Source organism: Orbicella faveolata, unplaced genomic scaffold (genome assembly GCF_042242905.1).
Source record: "Orbicella faveolata isolate gen_17 unplaced genomic scaffold, um_ofav_v1 contig_12, whole genome shotgun sequence".
NCBI classification, from domain to species: Eukaryota; Metazoa; Cnidaria; class Anthozoa; order Scleractinia; family Merulinidae; genus Orbicella; species Orbicella faveolata.
Window position 1 is genome coordinate 10584798 of NW_028301539.1, and position 20302 is coordinate 10605099.

General features: G+C 38.2%; 1 protein-coding gene and 4 non-coding genes across 5 annotated transcripts; all 5 read left to right on the forward strand.

The window, feature by feature from the left end:
• Positions 1-211: 211 nt before the first annotated feature.
• On the forward strand, positions 212-293 carry Trnal-aag (transfer RNA leucine (anticodon AAG)). The gene has a single exon. It is a non-coding gene; the product is annotated as a tRNA-Leu (tRNA).
• Positions 294-1586: 1293 nt separating this feature from the next.
• On the forward strand, positions 1587-1668 carry Trnal-aag (transfer RNA leucine (anticodon AAG)). The gene has a single exon. It is a non-coding gene; the product is annotated as a tRNA-Leu (tRNA).
• A 1276-nt stretch (positions 1669-2944) lies between these two features.
• On the forward strand, positions 2945-3026 carry Trnal-aag (transfer RNA leucine (anticodon AAG)). Its single transcript has one exon. It is a non-coding gene; the product is annotated as a tRNA-Leu (tRNA).
• Positions 3027-7584: 4558 nt separating this feature from the next.
• Positions 7585-8257, forward strand: LOC110061897 (uncharacterized; the record flags this gene model as incomplete). Its single annotated transcript, XM_020768757.2, has 1 exon — positions 7585-8257. A coding segment is annotated over one exon (636 nt), but the record flags the coding sequence as incomplete, so codon positions are not given.
• Positions 8258-16969: 8712 nt separating this feature from the next.
• On the forward strand, positions 16970-17051 carry Trnal-aag (transfer RNA leucine (anticodon AAG)). Its single transcript has one exon. It is a non-coding gene; the product is annotated as a tRNA-Leu (tRNA).
• Positions 17052-20302: the final 3251 nt, after the last annotated feature.

The following is a 20302-nucleotide window of genomic DNA, read 5'->3' on the forward strand; positions in this document are numbered from 1 at the left end:
CGTTCTGTTTTCTGCTCCAGTTGCGGATGCTATTTTCTTTTGTTTCTTTTTGTTGTACATGCAACAAATTCAATAAAGTATATTATTACATTTATTACATTTAAAGTATCTTGTGGCATATTATTTTCTTGGTCTAAAATCAACTGCAACCAATAACTCAGCTGTCCTAATAAAATGAAAACTTGTTCCAATTGCCTGGCCCTCCATATCTGGTAGCGTGGCCGAGCGGTCTAAGGCGCTGGTTTAAGGCACCAGTCTCTTCGGAGGCGTGGGTTCGAATCCCACCGCTGCCAAGTTTCCTTTTTTGCAGTGTACGTTACGATAGTCCAACTAAACCACGCGTGATGTTGGGAGATCACGAGAAAAGTTTGTTAACCTCGAGCCGTTAGCCGAGTGATTTGCAAGCTTTTTGAGTATTGTCCCAACATCTCATGTGGTTTATTGCCGGCGCCGTTAAATCCATAGAAAGAGTGATTTATTGTCTTTATAAAATAGCTATGGAACATTTTTGTCAAAGAGGAGAAAATTTATCGTACTTTCGAGATCAAGTTGCTTATTTTTAACAATTTTAAGAAAGGATGCGGCAAACCAATGACATAAGCTGAAAGAATGAAAGCATAGGCTCAGCTCAGCACACAAGACCCGCAAAGCAAAGCGACGGAAACATTTAGCGTTGTAAATGTTTTAGTAAAGGAAAGGAAAGGAAAAGGTTATCGATGAAAGACAGAGAGTGCATTAGTGCATTAGTAGTACAAACTTCATGCATGCGCTTGTTAAGACCTTGGCGGAGTTATTCAACGATAGCTATAAAAAGTTTTGCAAATGGAATAAAGGTTGGTTCTAAAAACGCTGCTTCGGAAATTTATTTATTTATTTACTTATGTTGAAGGCTATGAAGAATGCCATAAAAAAAGGTCAAATATTATATTAATGGAACCATCCCCCTCCCCCCCACTTCTGGGATTTCGTTCTGTTAGGGCACGGCGAAGTAAATTTACCTCGATTAGATAGCCCTGGGCTTCCTCTATAAGATGATACCATTTTTGAAGATTGTGACGTCAAATGACGTCAAATGACGTCATTTGACCCGCCATCTCGGATCCGCCATCTCGGATCTCCCTATTATTTAAAAAGTCAAAAACCACCAGAAATTAATGCAAAATCAAGCCACAATACCTTTGAAACATACGAATTCGCGAGTTTTGACAAATTGATAAAGAACACTTAAAAAAATACAAAATTATGTCAAAAAAGTTGATTTTTGTCTATATGCTTATGCTTATGCCACCCACCATGTCCTCACTGGACTTTATAGCGAAAAAAGCATAGACGTAAGTATACGCACAAGCATTAGCGGACGGCTTATGCTTTGGTCGCAGCCTTCCCCACTAGCGCACAAGTTCTTTAAGATTATACTTATCCTTATGCTTCCGTCGCAAGTGGGGACCATGGAGGCTTCATCGATCACGTAATGTTTTTCTTTTAAGACTTTGTGGCATATTTTGTCTTGGTCTGAAATAAACAGCAACCAGTAACTTTTAGTGGTGAAATAGAAAATGGTGAAAAATGAATCGTCCTCCATATCCGGTAGCGTGGCCGAGTGGTCTAAGGCGCTGGTTTAAGGCACCAGTCTCTTCGGAGGCGTGGGTTCGAATCCCACCGCTGCCAAGTTTCTTTTTTTTCTGCAGTGAACGTTATGATAACGCAAAGAGTCATGGGTAGTCTCCATCATAAACATAAGCAAGGTATAAAGACACAGTTACATGTTGATAATAAACAAGCGCCTTTTTCTATGAAAATTTCATAACGAAAAGCGCTAACAGCCTTAATAGGTGACTGCATGTAACTTTTTCATTAGTTCTGGCAAGTCAGGATTGCACTTTTGTATCTTACACATTAAACAATACATTAGGCGATTTCCGAGTTCGCTTGTGCCTTTCAAAACGAGTCTTCGTGCAAAAACTTTTTTACATGAAAATGAGTTTGATTTGCATTAAAATTATCATAAGGTGAAACTCATTTTATATGAATTGTTTCACATGAAGACTTGCTTTGACACAGAGGCGAAATGCAACTAGGAAACTGCCGATTCCTTCAAGATTTCCTTTGCTCGCTCTATTGCACTAAAATCAACTGTAATAATTTTACCTTGTGTTTAGGTGCAAAGTCGTTACATTTACAAATATTTACCGCTTCATGTCCGGTAGCGTGGCCGAGTAGTCTAAGGCGCTGGTTTAAGGTACAAGTCTCTTCGGAGGCTTGGGTCCGAATTCCACCACTGCCAGGATTACCTTTTTTATAGTGATTATGATAAAAAAAAATAATAAAAAAAAAATAAAAAAAACACTTGGAACTGGAACTTATTGGTGCATTCTAAGCGTAAGGTCAAAAATCGTCTGATAGCTCCAATCAAATTGCCAAATGGTCGCCAAATTCGTCCTGGAAAGAACACAACAACTTGAACATATCCCAATGCCGTCCTCTTCACCGTCCTGAAAGTTATCTAGCCATACAAGAAGCTTGGTAAAAAGTGAAGTGTTACGAGTAGGAGTTACGACATTGGTCATTACTCATGCGCGTAACCACGCACACCTGTTTGTTACCCTTTTGACCGACGACAACCTTGAACTGGTTAGTTCTGAAAAATGATAAGCGCCCCTAGATTTGCCAAGTTTTATTGCCATTATAAAACGCATCTGGTAGCGTGGCTGAGTGGTCTATGTTTTCGAATCCCACCGGTTCCAAGTTATATTTTTGCATAACGAGTAGTTTGATTTTTGACCCAATACGAAACTAACTTTTTCATTAGCTGCGACTAGAAGCACGTTTGTGTCTTACTGATCATACGACGTTTATCTTTCAAGATTTTGTGGCATATTTCTTCTTGGTCTGAAATCGACAGCAACCAATAACTTCTAGTGATGAAATATGGTATTCTATATTCGGTAGCGTGGCCGAGTGGTCTAAGGCGCTGGTTTAAGGTACCAGTCTCTTCGGAGGCGTGGGTTCGAATCCCACCGCTGCCAAGTTTCTTTTCTTTTTTTTTGCAGTGAACATCATGATAACGCAAACAGTCATGGGTAGCTGCTATCAATCATCAACATAAGTATCCACGCAGACGCAGTTAGATGTTGATAATTGACAAGCGCCTTTTGCCCAAGAAATTTCACAACAAATAGCTATATCAGGAGCATGGACGGCGAATTGGCCCATTGGCTCGCCTCCAACGAATGTGTGAGTAAGTGAGTGCCATTGGACTGCCTGCTAAAGCTGATGGATAACGTTATCAATGAGCTAAAAAGATTATTTAAAACACCAGGAAAGAAAAAGTTGGGATTAATTTTTTGATTATCTTGTAGCTATATTTAATAGGTGACGATAGGCAAAAACGAAACCACGCGAGATATAATGAAATCCATATAGGGGATGGAGCAGACCTACATAGTTATTAAGATCTTTATAATGATGCCATCATGAAAAGGTATTCAAATATTCGTAGTAGAAAGTACAAGTGTAAAAAAACCACAAGACTAAGTAAAGACCTCAAAACTTTGCATGCTTTAAATTTTTTTTGGCACAAGACGAGATCAAGGCGCAGAAATCCCAACAATTCACGATGTTTCTCTGGGGCAACATCGAAGAATGTGATTGGACTGCCTCTCAGAGGCGCCTGTACTGAACACGTCTATTTTCTCAACCAGTGAAATACTGAGGAGAAAGATAAGAACTCTGCATTTTGACGGTCAGTTCGTTTGGTTGTTTTAACGGCTACACACGGTTCTTGGTTTATGTATAATACAATGACCGGGGAAAAGAGAGGAAAAAATCACGAGCCCTCGCTACGCCTTCGTGAAGATCTAACAGTCCGCCATCTTAGTTAAAGGATGCTGCTGGATGCACGATGATGCCTCAAATATCATTAAGTCATTAGTATCATTTTTTTTTTCGTAATGGACATCGATCTTGTGAAGTTTATACTACTTGTTACTGTAATATCAAGGCTTTGGCTGAACTTGGTTGCGTCCCGAGGTTGCATAACAATGTCAATGGCTGTTTCACATGTGCGAGTACGAACTATAAATTGTAAAGTAGAGAACGATTACATTAGTACAACGAAGACTCTGCGGAAGCAAGATCCACGATACAAAATGATTGCCAAAGCGATATTTCTACTGTGTTTCGTAACTCTTTTGCAGCCGGTTTGGGTTCTTCTTTTATCACGAACAGACGGTAATTTTTCTTTTAATTACTCATCGTCAATTTTTAAGCGCACCGTTGAGTGTCTTTTTATATATTTTTTAATTTTAAACTAGCATTTAAGACACGCGATTTTTCCTGTACATCAAGACCATTACGGCCTTTTAAGAGATGCAATTGCTGAAATGATTAAAAAAATTCTTAACTTCGCTGCGGAAAGATGTATTTGAAGCCATTTTCGGTTTTCATTATTTTGCTGTTCCTAAGTTTTTAGGGCTAAGAGCTTTAAACGGAACGTGAACTTCTCATTTGTATTAAAACGCCGACTTTTTTTTTTTCCCCAGGCTCTAGTTTCACAAGTGCTTAACTTTTGTTTATAACTGCGATGATCAACCATACTTCTTCAATAAACAAAATAAAGCATACTCATGCGCCTTTCCTCGCCAAAGGGATGTCACTGGGATATATTTGATAATAAAAACGCTCTGAACAGTAATGGAACCACCCGACAATGACATAAAGTTAACGTCTTAATCTTTGTCGTTTTTCAGAACGGATTAAACCCGATGGAAATGCTATTGAAGCAAAGGTTAGCGTTAGCACAGTCAGAGATGAATTAATGTATAGCGATGAAGATGATGCGGATGACGATTCCGACGGCGGAGGTAAGACAGTAATTTTATAGCCTTGTAGAATGAAGGCTAAAAATATAAAGGGATACATTGATAATTCATTCACAAAACTTACAAAAATACAAAGCCTGAGTAAAATCATTTCAGAAAATTTATCTCCGTGACTTACGTTCTTTTGGATGTTGTCATCAAATGGAAACGATTCATTTTAGACGCCAATTATCGTTGTGGAAGATAGGGTTGGTTTAATTTTGCAGAGTTAAATATGTTTTATTGCTATTAATATTGAGGATGCTATCTCCTTAAGGATTACATTTTTTATTAGAAGTAGTTTTTTCTGTACTAATTTTAATTTGTTGTAAAAATGGATCATTATTTTGGGGAAATATGATTTACTGAAAGTTGAAAGAAGTTAACTCTGAACAATTTCGTCTTTGGGATTAGCGGTATAACCTAAATGTGAAGAGCAATATAATATCAGATATCCTTTGACCACCACAAGTGCTATATAAGACATTAACAAATTCCTCCCATTCTGACTTGTCAGCTCTAAGCTGGATGGTGATTAAAAAAAAAAAAAAAATTCAATTAATTATCCCAGTTCTTTCCTGCTCTGTATTTATTTTCCAACATATTCGAGATTTAGGGCATTATACCAAACTCCGCTTGGTATTTTTTCGAAAATGTTTTGTAAAAACCCGCGATCAACTTGGACAGAAATGCTTTCTTTTTTGACAAATACAGTATAATTTGCGGAAAAGATGGAAGAGTACTCGTTAATTGCTCCGAAAATCAAAGTAAATCGGATCTACATTTCAAGGACTCTGACTAGATATTATCAGTGTAATCGTATCTATAGCAAAATTCTCTTTCGCGATTGGTTCTCTACGCGCCTATTTTTCACGTAATCAGCGCGCGATCACGTGGGTGCCCAACTACAGGTATGTATTTGGATACCTGAAATTGGATACCCACGCGATTCGCACGTCAATTGCGAGCGCTTTACTGGCTTCCTTCGTTTCAGACGTTTTCTTTGAAAATAAGTTCTCAAAAGACATTATTTCCGAAATGTGTTATATATACGATTAATTAGTAATTGGGCCTCGTGTGGTAAAATTCAGGGAGTAACCGTGCTCGTAATTCAAATCGGCCTATCGCCTCGGGCTTGTCCGATTTTGAAATTACTAGCACGATTACTCCCTAAATTGAGGCTTCGCCTCATGGGCTATTGACCCGTGGCCCTTGAGGGCGAAGGGTCTAATTGTTTTAGTATCACCCAACTAGTCGGACAGAAAAGGCAATAATAAAATTAGCAAATGCAAGTTGAAGAAATATTTATTTGGGAATAAAACGAAAGAAAGCGTCACGCTCGATGGCGCCAATTTCGCTACTCGATGACTATTACTAATAGTCCCCTAGTAGCGTAGCCAATCAAAATGCAGGATTTGCATTAGTCACTAGTTGGGTGATACTAATTACTATTATTAATAGAAAGCTGTTTGTTTGAAATTGAATTGTGTTCTGAACCCAACTAATCCCTCGTCAGAAAATCGGACAAACAAGGGTTATTTACCGCAGCTGCATGCTAAATCTACTAACTGATCAAACTTAACCATGTATTCTTCCGAAACTATAAAAAAAATAATAATAAATTCTTTGAACTTTTGCAACAACAAAATAACACTGAGAAGTATTTCCTTTTGGATTTGAACCAAAACTAGGTTTTCAATGATTCCAATTGCTGTTTATATACTGCTAGAATTAATAAAAGAGGATGGTGATTAAAGAAGAGTCGTTCTTTTCATTACATAGAACACAAATCAAGAAAAAGAAGCTGAAGAGATTTTTAAAAAAAACTTCAACACTGATTTCTTAGCTTTGTCCGTCATGCCTTTGGAAAAAGACGTCAAGCTTTCAATTGCTTTCTTTTCACTCCATTAAGTTAAAAAGTTCCTTCAAAAATGAGAAAATATAAAAATAATTTAATGCATACCTAACAGCTAAGAAATCATCAACTATTAGTTATCTAAATCCAATAAGAAAACTACCGTATATCAAAATTTTAACACGTCACATACTCTTGAAATGCGATATCGAGCAAAGTAAATTAAAGAAAATTAATAGCTGGTCCTCAAAAGCCATTGTTTGAAAATAATTGAAAAATATATTTTACTTAGATCTAGAAAGTAGCGAAGACAGCGACAACAAGGACAGTGATGATGACGGCGGAGATAACAGTAGCGAAGACAGTGATGAAGACGAAGTAGAAGAAAGTGACGAAGACAGTGATGATGATGATGATGATGATGATGATGGAGATGACAATGTCGAAAAAAGCAATACTGAAGATGAAGACGATTAAGATGGAGATGAAGATGAGAGTGGTGAAGATGACGACGATGATGATAAAGATGACAGTTGCGAGGACAACGATAATGACAATAAAGACGACAGTGGAGAAGACGACGACGATGATGATGAAGATGGCAGTGGCGAAGATGACTATGATGACAATGAAGACGACAGTGGAGGAGACGACGATGATGATGACGATGAAGATGACAGTGGCAAAGATGACGATAATGACAATGAAGACGACAGTGGAGAAGACAACTACGACGATGGTGAAGATGACAGTGGCGAAAATGATGATGATGGCGGTGTAGATGGCAGTGGTGAAGATGAGGATGATGACGATGATGACAACGAAGATAACAGCCGTGAAGATGATGAGGATGAGGATGATTACCATTAAGGTGACATTAACGAAGTGGACGATGATGGCGATAGCGATTACAATCGTGAAGGTGATTATGATGACAATAATTATGATGGTGACGATGAAGATGGCATTGGTGGAGATGATGATGCTGACGATATAAATGATAGTGACGAAGGTAGCGATGATGACGATGGAGATGACACTGGCGAGGAAAGCGATAAAGAGGATGGAGATGATAGTGCCGAAGACAGCGGTGAAGAGGAGGTAGACGAAGAAGACGATAAATATGACAGAGGCGACGAGACACATGACGATGACGACGATAACGACGATGAGGATGAAAGTGGGGAAGACGACGACGATGATGATGAAGATGACAGTGGGGAAGATGACAACGATGACGATGAAGACGACAGTGGCGAAGATGACGCTGATGGCAATGGAAGTGACAGCAGTGAGGTCAACGATGAAGATAACAAAGATGACATTGGTGAGAACGATAATGATGACGATGAAGATGACAGTGGTGATATTGATGAAGATGACGATGGAGTTGACGTTTATGATGATGGAGATGAAATTGACGAGGAAAGCCATGATGAAAATGAAAACGATAACGATGAATATAGCACATATTTTGCTAGAAAAACCTGGTGGATATATTGCTAGTAATATCGCAATGCTACGTAGGACGTTTTTCGCTATTTCTTTCACTGACTTGACTTATGTTCTCTTTGAAACGCAGCCTTTTACCTTGACAAACAGACAACTGTTCTATATATTATCAAATATGAGTTGAAAGTTAGAAGAATTTGATTGCAAATGTTCTGACTTTTTAAAGGGGTACTGGCGTTCTCCTCCTGCGTGGGTTCCAGGAGCGTATGTCTTCTTCGGAAGGATTAAGGCCCCTGCAGAGTCTTTACCCTAAGATATTACTTTGATCAGGCCAGTGACCGTGCAAGCGATTCATTTATGGCGGTTGTCTAGGAAACGGAATGTGAGACAACATGTAAGACTAAAAATAAGACTAATAGCTTAAGGTAAATCTATCCAATGTAGAGGTCACTTATATTTGGTAACCATAGAGCCACTTTATTTATTTTGCCAAGTAGCGCATTACCAGTTAAGACAGAAGGCAAAAAGGCCAGCTTGGTCATGAAAAGATCATACGTAGTCCTTATGAACAATATCGCGATTCAGAGTAGTGAAAATAAAAAAAAAGTTAGAAGAGGAGAAAATACAGTGCAAACATGCGTTACTGTGTCTCAGTGTTGTATCTCTCCCCTTGTATCGTTAGAACGAAAATTGGGAAAAACTCGCCTACTTTTGTTTTGTTTTGACTGATTTCAGGTAGATGCTTTTTACCCAAAGTTCCTGGGCCGCGTAAAGCATCTTTTCCGAACTATTATTATAACCTCAAAACTGGAAAGTGCGAGAAGTTTATCTACGGTGGTTGCTTGGGAAATGCAAACCGTTTTGGCGACTTCGACGACTGCACCAAAACATGTCTAGTAAGTGTTTGTTTCTTTTTTTGCCTATACAGTGAAACCTTTATTAAGCGGACACCCTCGATCGGGACCTTCCCAAGTGTCCGCTTAATAGAGGGTGTCCGCTAATAAAGGTTTATAACAATTGCGCAGTGTTTGTCAATAATTAACATTCAGCAGTTCCTCTGTACTGTAATAAAGTTCCAGGTTGTTAACGAAGCTATTCAGGGTTCAAGTTCGTCAGCTTTCATTACCAACTTTAATTTGTTTGCAATACTTCCCTTTCCATACAGCAGCGATAATACAGGTACATTTAATCGACTATTCCAAGGACATAATCCAATGCCGCATTGTCAATTCAGTTCGGTGTCCGCTTAATATAAGTTTTTAACAATAGAAATTAGCAAAATACAATTTATTAAGTGTCCGCGTGCGCTTAATAGAGATGTCTGCTGAACAGGGGTTCGTTATAAAGGGAAATATAACACGTTAATCTCGGGACCAGGGTAAGTGTCCGCTTAATAAAAGGTATCCGCTTAATTGGGAGGTCCGCTTAATAGAGGTTTCACTGTATGCAGAATACCAGTTGATAACCGAGGTATTGTACTTGGCTTTGGGCACACTCCATTTACTAGCAACACTTGGAACGTGACTTCGTTTCTGACTCCATCGACTGTAGTTTTAGGTAGATAGTAAAATGTCAAAATAAAAATAAAAAAATAACACGTCTTTAGACTGCTGATATCGCATTCGTTGTAACATAAAGCAGAGACTAAGTTATGTAACAGAGAATATTAGGAAACATCCCCAAGAAAACACGCGCGCTAATTGGTTAAAAATCGTGTTTCTAAAACTCGATAGAAACACAGAACTAGCACGAACTGTTGACGTAATGATGGCGCGAGCAAAGCGAATTTACATTTTGATGATCAAAGTTAACAATTTGTTTGTCTTTGTTTTCCTCGCGGTGTTTTCTAAAAGAAATAGAAAACATGTTCTCCGTGTTTCGATCGAGTAATAGAAACACTTGTGAAAGTTTGGGAGAACTCGAAAAAGTTGGGGAAACACTCGCCTACGGCTCGTGTTCCACAGCATTTCTCGTTCTCCCAAACTTCCACTTGTGTTTTTATAACTCGATAGATACACGGTACATGTTTTCTATTTCGTAATTGGCATTACAAGGGTTTTGTTTAATGATTTTTGGTAGTGAAAAACGTAAGGTCTTCAAATAATCGAGAGATAGTAAAACTGCATAAAACTGCATCTTATATATATATATATATATATATATATATATATATATATATATATATATATATATATATATATTGCACCTTAAATTTATACTTTCTTCATTGTTTTCCTGTCTTTGGCATGCAATCAATTTCTGACCGTGGATATCGAGCCATTATGCTTTCTACCAAAAAGGGTAGGACCTTGCACCCGCGCCTCCTCCGGTATTTCTACAACAAATATACTCGGAAATGTGGGCGTTTTTATTACGGCTGTTGTATTGGTAACCAGAACAACTTCCTGTCACTTGAGAAATGCAAAAGCAAGTGTTTTGGTAGGTATAATTAACACTAAATTTAATCTAGCAATGTGCGATGGAGAACAAGTGTTCAAATCTTCCCCAGTAGCAAAGAAAAAAAAATTAGAGTTGATCATGTTTGAAAACATGGGAATGGAGACAAATGCAACGTAAATGGTACGCTCAAAATTGTTTTTTTTTTTTGGCCAAAGATTACCTTGTATATTATTATTATTATTATTATTATTATTATTATTATTGCTATTAGTATCATTATTATTATTATTATTATTATTATTAACAAATAACTCGATACATGTATTCTCGAATTCATTTAAGTGTTGGGCGGTGTGTTATTTTGTAATCCACCACATATTTTCGAACGCGCACAATTGGTCTAATCATTTAACGTGACTGAATATGCCTCAGCTCAGCTAAAACTGGGGAATATCCAAGTGATATTCCCCAATTTTCAAAACCGTTCGTGATGCGAAATATATTCGACGTATAATAAACACGATGGCCTCCATTTGGCGCGAAATATGTTCGGGTATTTATTCCTTGGACGTAATCTGTCCCTAAAAGCTCACAGTTTTCCTCGAGGTACGCTCTCGGAAAACTGTTTGCTTCTCGGAGCAGATAATGCCCACGAAAAAATATCCTGACATATTTTCGAGCTAAATGAAGGCTATTTTTTATACAATTCGTTGTTTGGAGAATTGTGCAACCTGCATCGCCGTTCCTTAAAGCCCTGGGGACGAGGTTGTGAAATCTGGTATATGAATAACAGATTTTTTTGTTGTCCTTGTTGTAGATCCCCAATGAAAGTGTAAATCAAGCCTACTTCCGTTTGGCCAGTTAGAAAGTTAAGGGTTTTCTGACAGCAACACAACATGATGTATTGAGACTTGCATGTCTCGCTATAAGACCAAGCAGGAGCCATAATCGGGGACGGAGACCGTAAGACTCGGGATTCGCGCGCACCTATGATATGGGACAATTTTTCTATTTTTAGAACAAATTACGCCATCCTGACGTCATATATCCGCCTGGATTCACGCACATGTCGGGGGCTCTCGCGTGGATGTTGTCACGTTGCGTGATCAAATGGTGAGAGTTGAGAGATTCTCTTGCGCGTATTTTTCACAGCGATGGCAGGGAATAAGGCAGGGAATACCAACCAGGGCGCTTATATGTAGTTTTATGATCCGAGCTAACGGAAAAGGTGGGTTTTTCAGGGTTGAAAACAAGACTTCAATCTCGCACTGGGAAGGAATAATAAGATATGCTCACGCTAGTTGTAAGCTTACGCGTATGTTTTTGCGTTTTGTTCTGACTTAAGGTCCGGTAATACGGGTAACATTTTCCTTCAACTTGTCTCGCAACGTTGTTGCATTGTAAGTTGAAACACATTGTTGCGCGTAGTACCACGTTTGTGACCAACTTGTCTCGTAGCAAAATACAGCGTTGCAAGTCTGCAGAATTCTACAGTTATAATTGCTTAATCGCGTGTGAATAAAGATGGCGCTTTTTTTAATATAATTTAGCATTTCGACGAAGTTACACTTCGACTTCTGGCCGTCATTTTCGTCTTGACTTCCGTGCCAGCGAAGTTCTCTGAGTATGAAACTCATTGTCGTTTCAGGTAGCTAGGCGAAAAGTTGTATTTTTGCGACAGTTCTTCCAAGCCTTGTGCCTTTTTTCCTGCTTGTTTTGAAGGGACAAACGAGGCGTCCCAAAGACTATGATAGCTCTCGAGGTCTTTGTACAGGACAAATTTATGACTTTCCGAGAGTTCCCGCTCTTCTCCGAATTCAGGCTCGCCTTCACCGTCCGCCATATTTCTTTTTTTTTATTTGCCGCGCTTCGCGACAGCCAATCACAAGCATTGAATTCAAATTTGTTGCGAGACAAGTTGTAGCTTCAGTGGTAATACGAGCAGCAAACCTAAAATTTGTTGCAGAAAGTAGAACTCGAGTCTACTTTGTGCAACATGTTGCCTTAACTTGCAACACTGTATTTTGCTGCGAGACAAGTTGGTCACAAACGTGGTCATACGCTCAACAATGTGTTTCATCTTGCAATGCAACAATGTTGCGAGACAAGTTGAAGCAAAATGTTGCCCGTATTAACGGACCTTGAAGAAAATAGCAAGAAAACTCTCTACTCTGGTATCGAGTTAATTTGTGAGTTTCTCAGACGATGGTTCATCATAACCAAAACCTGTTTTGATGGTTTCTTATTGTTTCTGCTTGTTTGGTGAGTTTGCAAAAGTTTTTGAAAGGAAAGTCTGACGCGTACAATTAGCTCATTTACATAGTGCAGCTTGTGCACTTTCAAGTCCGAGTCGGTGTTTTTAATTGTCAACAAATCTTGACATACATTTCTTTCGTTATCTCTTGTACTGAGATGCTGCAACAAATTTCACAAACGCAAAAAAGGCTAGTAACATCATGTGTGTTTCTTCAACATAAGCATAGTGAAGTTTTACACTGCGGAAATGAAAATAGACAAGGAGTTTTGATAACTCGATCAACAAAATCGAAGTCGTTATTCCAGTTGATTAAACAAAGCGTCATCGTAACTTTTCTGATTATTTCTGCTTTATTCACATATTTTCAGCTTAGCTTTTAATATGTTCTCAAACATTTATCAATCTTAAACATATTTAAAAACTACAGAGTTATTGTTTGAGTTCGATGTACGCTTTCACACGAAAGTGCGGCGGAGGTTCAATTTGTCATGTTTACTGACTGTACAAACCACGCATCGGCGGGCGCTCTCATTCCTCGACAACAGAGAATTTACTGGATTTTTACACGAATAAAACAAGGCAGTATCTACGGACGTAAAGTTATTGGGCCTTTATGAAACATCAAGCGTTACTTACAATTCAAGCGAAACTCAGACTAGCAATTATTTTGTTTTACTTTTCGGTCGCGATAGACTGACAAATTCCTCGCAAGCGTGTGGCAAGAGGAGCTAGGAAACTACGAAGTCCTGAAGCTCTGCTATATCTAAACATATCCAGCTAGTCTTTTGCTGTGTAATGGAAAAGCTGTTAATCTTCAACATATGTGAAATCTAAAGTGGAGTAATGAACAGCTCATGTAAAAGAAGCATCCGTCGGAACACAACTTGGTCAGCGATATATATAAACTTACAGCGTAACATACCTAAATTCGACACTGTCTTACTTCACTCAAACTGGAGCAGCTTACGACGAAAATAGTTAAGCAAAATTCCAACAGACGTAAACCCGTTGAGTTGTGGGCCAAAAACAAGAAAAATTTCGGGAATTTCGGACGCCATTTCCCTTGCGCGACATCCGCAAAAATCCTCGCAGCATGTACGCGCTTGTGCCGCAGGCGATGGTGCAATTTGTTCTAAAAATAGAATTATTGTCCCATATCATGGGGACAACCCCAATACTAGAAATGACGTGCGCTTACGGTCTCCGTCCCCGAAAATGGCTCCTGGACCAAGAAAAAAAAAAAAAAAAAAAGAAAGAAAAACAATTGAAAAATTGTAATGCTGTTAAAGTAATAATATTCATGTGGTTGCTTGGTGGACGTAGCATCGTAGCATTGTATTGAAACAATTTTTTTTTTGTTTTTTCATATATATATAGCACTGAAATAAAGCACGAAAAAATGTCCGGGTATGCTTTTGTTGTTTAAATCAAAGGTACGAAATTTTTGGTTATGACCACTCGTAGCTGCACCATCTTTGAGAATACTCTGCCCGAATTTCTCTTTTAGATCTGTTCCCCAGTCCAGCATAAAGAGCAGGAGGTGACGTAGGACGGGGGGGGGGGGGGGGGTTGGAAGGGAGGGATGGAAACAAAAAAAAAAAACGTCTTCCTTATTGTTAACGTATGCTTAGTTAAACCTTACAATACCCTGATTGTTTCTTTCAATGAGAATTCATTTTGTGAGAGCGTAATATTCTAGATGTCGTAGCTTTTAGCTCTGGAGTCGAATGAATGATTGCATTATTTAGAGAGCGGCCTTGATTGTCTTACTGTCCTGGATCAACGAGATTGCGATTCGCGTGCATTCCACGCTAATGTCATCTGCGCGACTTGTGAATCTTCCAATCTTGTATTATTTACGGTCCTATAGAACAAGTATCGTATATGGTTATTGTGATCCCCAAGTTTTTAGCTGAATTTCTTTTTTAAGTACGTTATGTAGTTCTCTTCTGTCACTGTCACCTTCTCACGCAAGTATTTTGTTAATATTTGGATAAAAGCTAGTGTAAAGTAAAATCTCCACTTCTACCGTATCGTGGTTTGTTTGCAGCGAATGGCGGAATACAATCCATCTCAACATCCCCGACTTTTCTACTTAGTTCTCTAACTTCTTGATAAAAGTATTGATCTTAATTGGCAATTTTATTCCCTGCAGAAGATTTTATTGAAGAAGTCATATAAGGAAGCATGCATTGTTCCCCTCATTAATCTGCGTCTGCAAAACACACCCAAAAAGAATTGACAGTGTTGATAGTCATTCCTGAATACGCCCATTAAATGATTCTGTTATTACCAAAGGTTATTTGAATAGTGGTCCATATATACCAACGCAAGAACCCCATTAACCAATATACCAATGCAAGAACCCCATTTTGGGTTGAAATGTTAATTCGAATTATGTGAAATGTCCCGTATCAGATGATGACTTGAAACACGCGTAAGTAGGAACACATGGTACAGAAAATATGATACCCGTAAAAGAGAGTTTCGAAATGGCTCGTGGGTTTACGAATAAAAGTAACATAGAAAGATTCCTGAAATAAAACTAGTCGATTTAAATGATTAATGTTCCAGTGGCTAAACCATCGAAGAAAGTTAAAAAGAACGTACCAAATTACAGGGAACAACTTTATGAGGACCGCTCTAGCAGTGATCGTCCTTGTGACCTGTTTCCCCTATTCTGAAAAAGAGTGATGGCGATTGACGTTTTGACAAATTACACTACAAAGTAATTCTGAAATTCTTCATAGTTTGGAGTACCTTATAAATATTTTTCGAGTCTACCGCCAAGCAACGTTGGTTTTCTATCAAGGTGAAAGATTGGGGTGGGGGAGGAAGGCTCAGGCTATCAGAGAATGCATTTTAAGGTTACAGTATACCTTCAGGGGTGTTTCGCGCGCAAGCGATGTAGCGCGTGTAGTTTAAGCTGTAGATACCTAAACCCCTATATCAAATTAAAGCTTATGGAGCTGGCTATCAAACTATACCAAGAATTTTGAAAGAAAATGAATTGTCGAATTTTTCACGACCACTTAATGCGAGCGCCCGAATCACCTTTCGAAAGCTACAAGTCAAAGCGAATTTCGTTTTTCGCCAATTTAATTTTTTCCTCGGTTTCAGGGCCCAAAGCGCTTAAAAAAACGTGTCTGCGTTTTGGCATATTCAATTGCAGTAAAAAGTTACAGAAAATTTTCGAAATAGGATTTAAAAAATGTGGAGTGATCGTACAAAAATCGCTCTCGAAGAAAAAGTATTTCGAAATTAACAATTCCCAAACACGCTTTTGTAGTTTATATGTTAAACTAGCCACTGTCCAAATTTAAGAGCAATTGAACAAATTCCCTTTGAGTTATAACTCTTTAAAGTGTCTGCTTCAAGTGAAAAAATTTATTCGAGAAAACAGCGCTAAGAAAATTTTTCTGCTTCGCAAACAAACTCCGCCCACAAACGCCTTCAACTGGGTTCTCGGATAACTAAGCCAATCAGGGCAGGGAAAGTTTACTACCGTTAACCTCCTGGTGAAATTTACGCGCGAATCTCTAAAAAACTCTTGTGTTTCGCAATGCGCTCAAGGAACCGAAGGCAGAGAGATAATTTTTCTGTAGCTCAGTTTTTCTTGAAGCTGGTCTGGCAAAATGGGGAAGACTGAAAACGGATACGAACGCTAGATACGGATACGAAAATCGTCTCGGTTGATTGCATACGCGCCATAGGGCTGTCAATCAAGAGGTAAACTTTTACTTCCGGTGAAAACGTAAAACCGCCATTTCTCCGCCAATATTTAGCCTTTTTCAATTTTTTTTTCGGAAATTAGAGATTATTCTTCGACCACTATTTTGACTCAAAAATCCAAATTTGAAGAAAATTGCCGACCCGAAGGTATACTGTAACCTTAAATGGAACAAGAATTTAAATTTTGTAAAGTGTCATTTTCTTAAAGCGTCTCAAGTTCTTTTTCGCCAATTGATGGACCAGGCCAATTCCTTTGATGCACACCTTAAGCATGAAGGGTGCCATCCCGCAGACCTGCGTTTTACTTTTTACCATTTAGCCCGACAGCAACCTGTTCTCTAGGCCCGGTGAGTTCTGACTATTGATGAGGGCCCCTAGATTTGTCACGCTTTGAACCCAATTGTAAACACATCTGGTAGCGTGGCCGAGTGGTCTAAGGCGCTGGTTTAAGGCACCAGTCTCTACGGAGACGTGGGTTCGAGTCCCACCGCTGCCAAGTTTTCTTTTTCCATATGGCATGAGTAGTTCTATTCAACTGTGAACAATTTTTACCCAATGATCGGATGCAGTGTCGTTAGATATAGAAATGTTTTAATAGCGCTTCATGTCCGGCAGCGTGGCCAAGTGGTCTAAGTCGCTGGTTTTAGGCAGCAGTCTATTCGGCGGTTTGGGTTCGAATTCCTTCGCTGCCAGAATTTCTTTTTTTACGATGATTATGATAAAATAAAAATAATATAAAAAATAAAAACACTAAAAACAGGCCTAGGGAAGTAGAATTTTGCTGTTTTGGATCGAACCACTGACCCCTGTTCGGTGTTTTGAGTTTATGGTGTCCATACCCTTTACCTTGGACGGGCCAAGTTTTCCAAGCTGTTTTTGTTAGCATGCATGGAAACTTTTAAATGAGCAACAGAAATTAAAAAAAAAAAAAAAAAAAAGCAAGTGAATACAATTGGGACTTAATTGGTCGTTCGCAAGCTCGTAGGGTATTTCAATCGACCTCAATTTCTTTGTCTAATATCATAGGTAACAATTTACTCCTTAATTTTTCCTCAAAATTTCAGCGTTAGTTAATAATTTGACATGTTAAATTACAAAGTTGCCATGGCAAAATTTGGCGCGAAATTTTGTCGATAAAATAAACAATTCAAAAGCCCACAATTGTAGGCGTAATTTATCACTTAAGATATTTAAAGGAAATAAAATTCTACACTCGTGAGGTTAGGAAATCATTTCACCTACGTTTTGTTAAAAAAAAAAGAAAAAAAAAATATTAGAATCTTTGACAAATCGTGCGTGAAATTATTTTCTAATTTCACTTTTTACCATTTCATTACCCATCCAAATTGAAGCATATTCCAATGGAATCTAAAAGAATGCACCTTTGCTCACATGCGAGAAGATTTGTGGTCTGCTTACAGATAAGATCAACTGAAAGTCCATTAATCAAAATAAAACGCCACGTCATATAATATACTCATAAAAGCTTAGAGGCATTCTTTATCGCAGCAAATATATACGATTATTTTGTGCAATTGCAATGTACGCATGGCATGTGCCACGCGAGATTTGACTTTGTTTGCTATTAATTACCCTTTCAATTTTTTAAGGCCGTTAACCCCAATTTTCCTTTTCTCAATAGCAGAGTCGCTGTTTATCATCGTTCGCATAGTTTAATTAATAATTGTTTTCATTGTCAAGAATGGTGGCTATTAATCTAGCAGTTACTAGTTTCAATATCAACAGGTGCGACTGTTAATAAATCGTTCTATTTTGAAGCCGGGGTGTTTTATATCAGCGTAACATTACCATTAAAAACATGTCGCCATTATCACGACCTCCTTTTACTCTTTTTTTTTTTATTTATTTATTTTTTTTTTTAATTTTTTCTCTTGCCTAATTTGATAAAGAAGGTAAAGTTTGCAAGTAAGGATAAGGTCATGGAAAGAACAACATTTCTCTTCTGCTATTTAGGTGTAGAAGTGTCATTGTTGGTCTTATGAAAATTGTCAAAAAATCCTCTAACCTTGAGAAACAAAATCCAACATCCACGATATGTTTTACGTACAAAAATAACTTACTTTGTATTCACGTGTCCGTTATCGTCGCCTGGTTACCTAACATTTTGAAGCACGTGCACACGCCATATCATTCTGCTCTATACAGATGTATCCGCTTCTCTCCAGCATTTAACTGCATAGCAAGTTTTATTTTTAGGATGTGACTGCATGACGGAGTTGGTAAAGAGTGGGTCAAGTTTGTTGCTATGTAACATGGCAGTGCAACCTTAAATTATTTTCGGATCAACAACAAAATCGTGATTTGAGTAAACAATTTCACGTTATTTTCCCAGATAAGTAGGTCATTATTTGTATTAATGCCTCATTAAACGTAGCCTTGATGTCCCACGCAGGATATTAACATGCAGATAACATCATCAACAACAATGCTGATAGAGCTTGTCGAAGTTGTTTTCATCTTAACTGGTTTGAAATGTCAATCAGAGAACATCATTGTAAATACTAGAAAAATACCGAGCATAGATACATCTTCAATAGAGCCCACGAAACTTTTGATTTTAATTTAACAACAGAAGAAAACAACAACAAAATCAACAACAACAAAACAACAACAACGGGAGGCAACGACAACGACAACGACAAAAATAACAACAATAAGCAGGAGCAGCAACAATAAAGAGTTCTCGACTGTTTGGTGTTTTATATCGCTCATGACTTGTGTGCCGAAGCTCGAAATTGCGTATTTGTGTTATTCATTGGGCACATCCTTATCCTAATCCTGGTAAAGTCTTCACATTCCTATTAAGAAAGCATCCTATAAGAAAGGGCGCGATGAAAGCTGTACTTCTGCAGAAGCACAGAACCAGCACGAGCTGTTCACGTGATGACGATACAAGCAAAGAGAAAGATCGCTATAAATGAGTAAGTTTCTCCTCTCTTTTAATGGCAGGTTTTTCTAAGCCAGACTGGAAACATTTGTTTTCCTGTTTCTCTCGAGTTAATTAATCACTGTGGAATTATATCGAGCTTCTGAGAGGTCGAGAAAGTGGCAGAAACGCTCACCATACACTTTCTCTTTTCTTCACAGCATTTCCAATCACATTCTCCTAAGGTTTCACTTGTGGTCACAACTTAACTCGATAAAGAAGCGACAAATGTTTTTTTTTCTTTTTTTCCAGTTTCTCAATTAGATTGTTTTAGAAAGTGTCACATCGTAGGTCTTTCCTCAGATTTACACTCTCTAACCTTGGCTTGGTTCAGTTGATATTATGATCCCATTAGCAAATTAGGAAATCCGTACAATGTGTTCTACTTATATGTGTAAATATTTCAAGGTAAAAGTATAAATATGAAATAAAATATACAATTGTGGAATCATCCACGAAAAAAATATCCTTGTTGTAGTGGTCCTTTCCGCTTTCTTTTTATCTAGATAATCTAGGGAGGTTTACATGTAAAGGGTGAAAAATAGCACAAGTGAGTGAAACACGATCAATGCAGCACTCACATGGTTAATCTAGATGAGATATCAACGCGTGCTGATGGGGACCCCGTTTCCTTGCACGTTTCTTTTATCTAAACGGATTACCGTGTAAGTACTAATGCAATTCCTTTCTATCACGTGACTCACGTAGATAGATAATCTTGGTAAGTTAATAAAGATGGTGCCTTTTAAGCTCGGTAATGAAATGTGAAGGTGAATTAATCAACATGACACGAGCGTGGG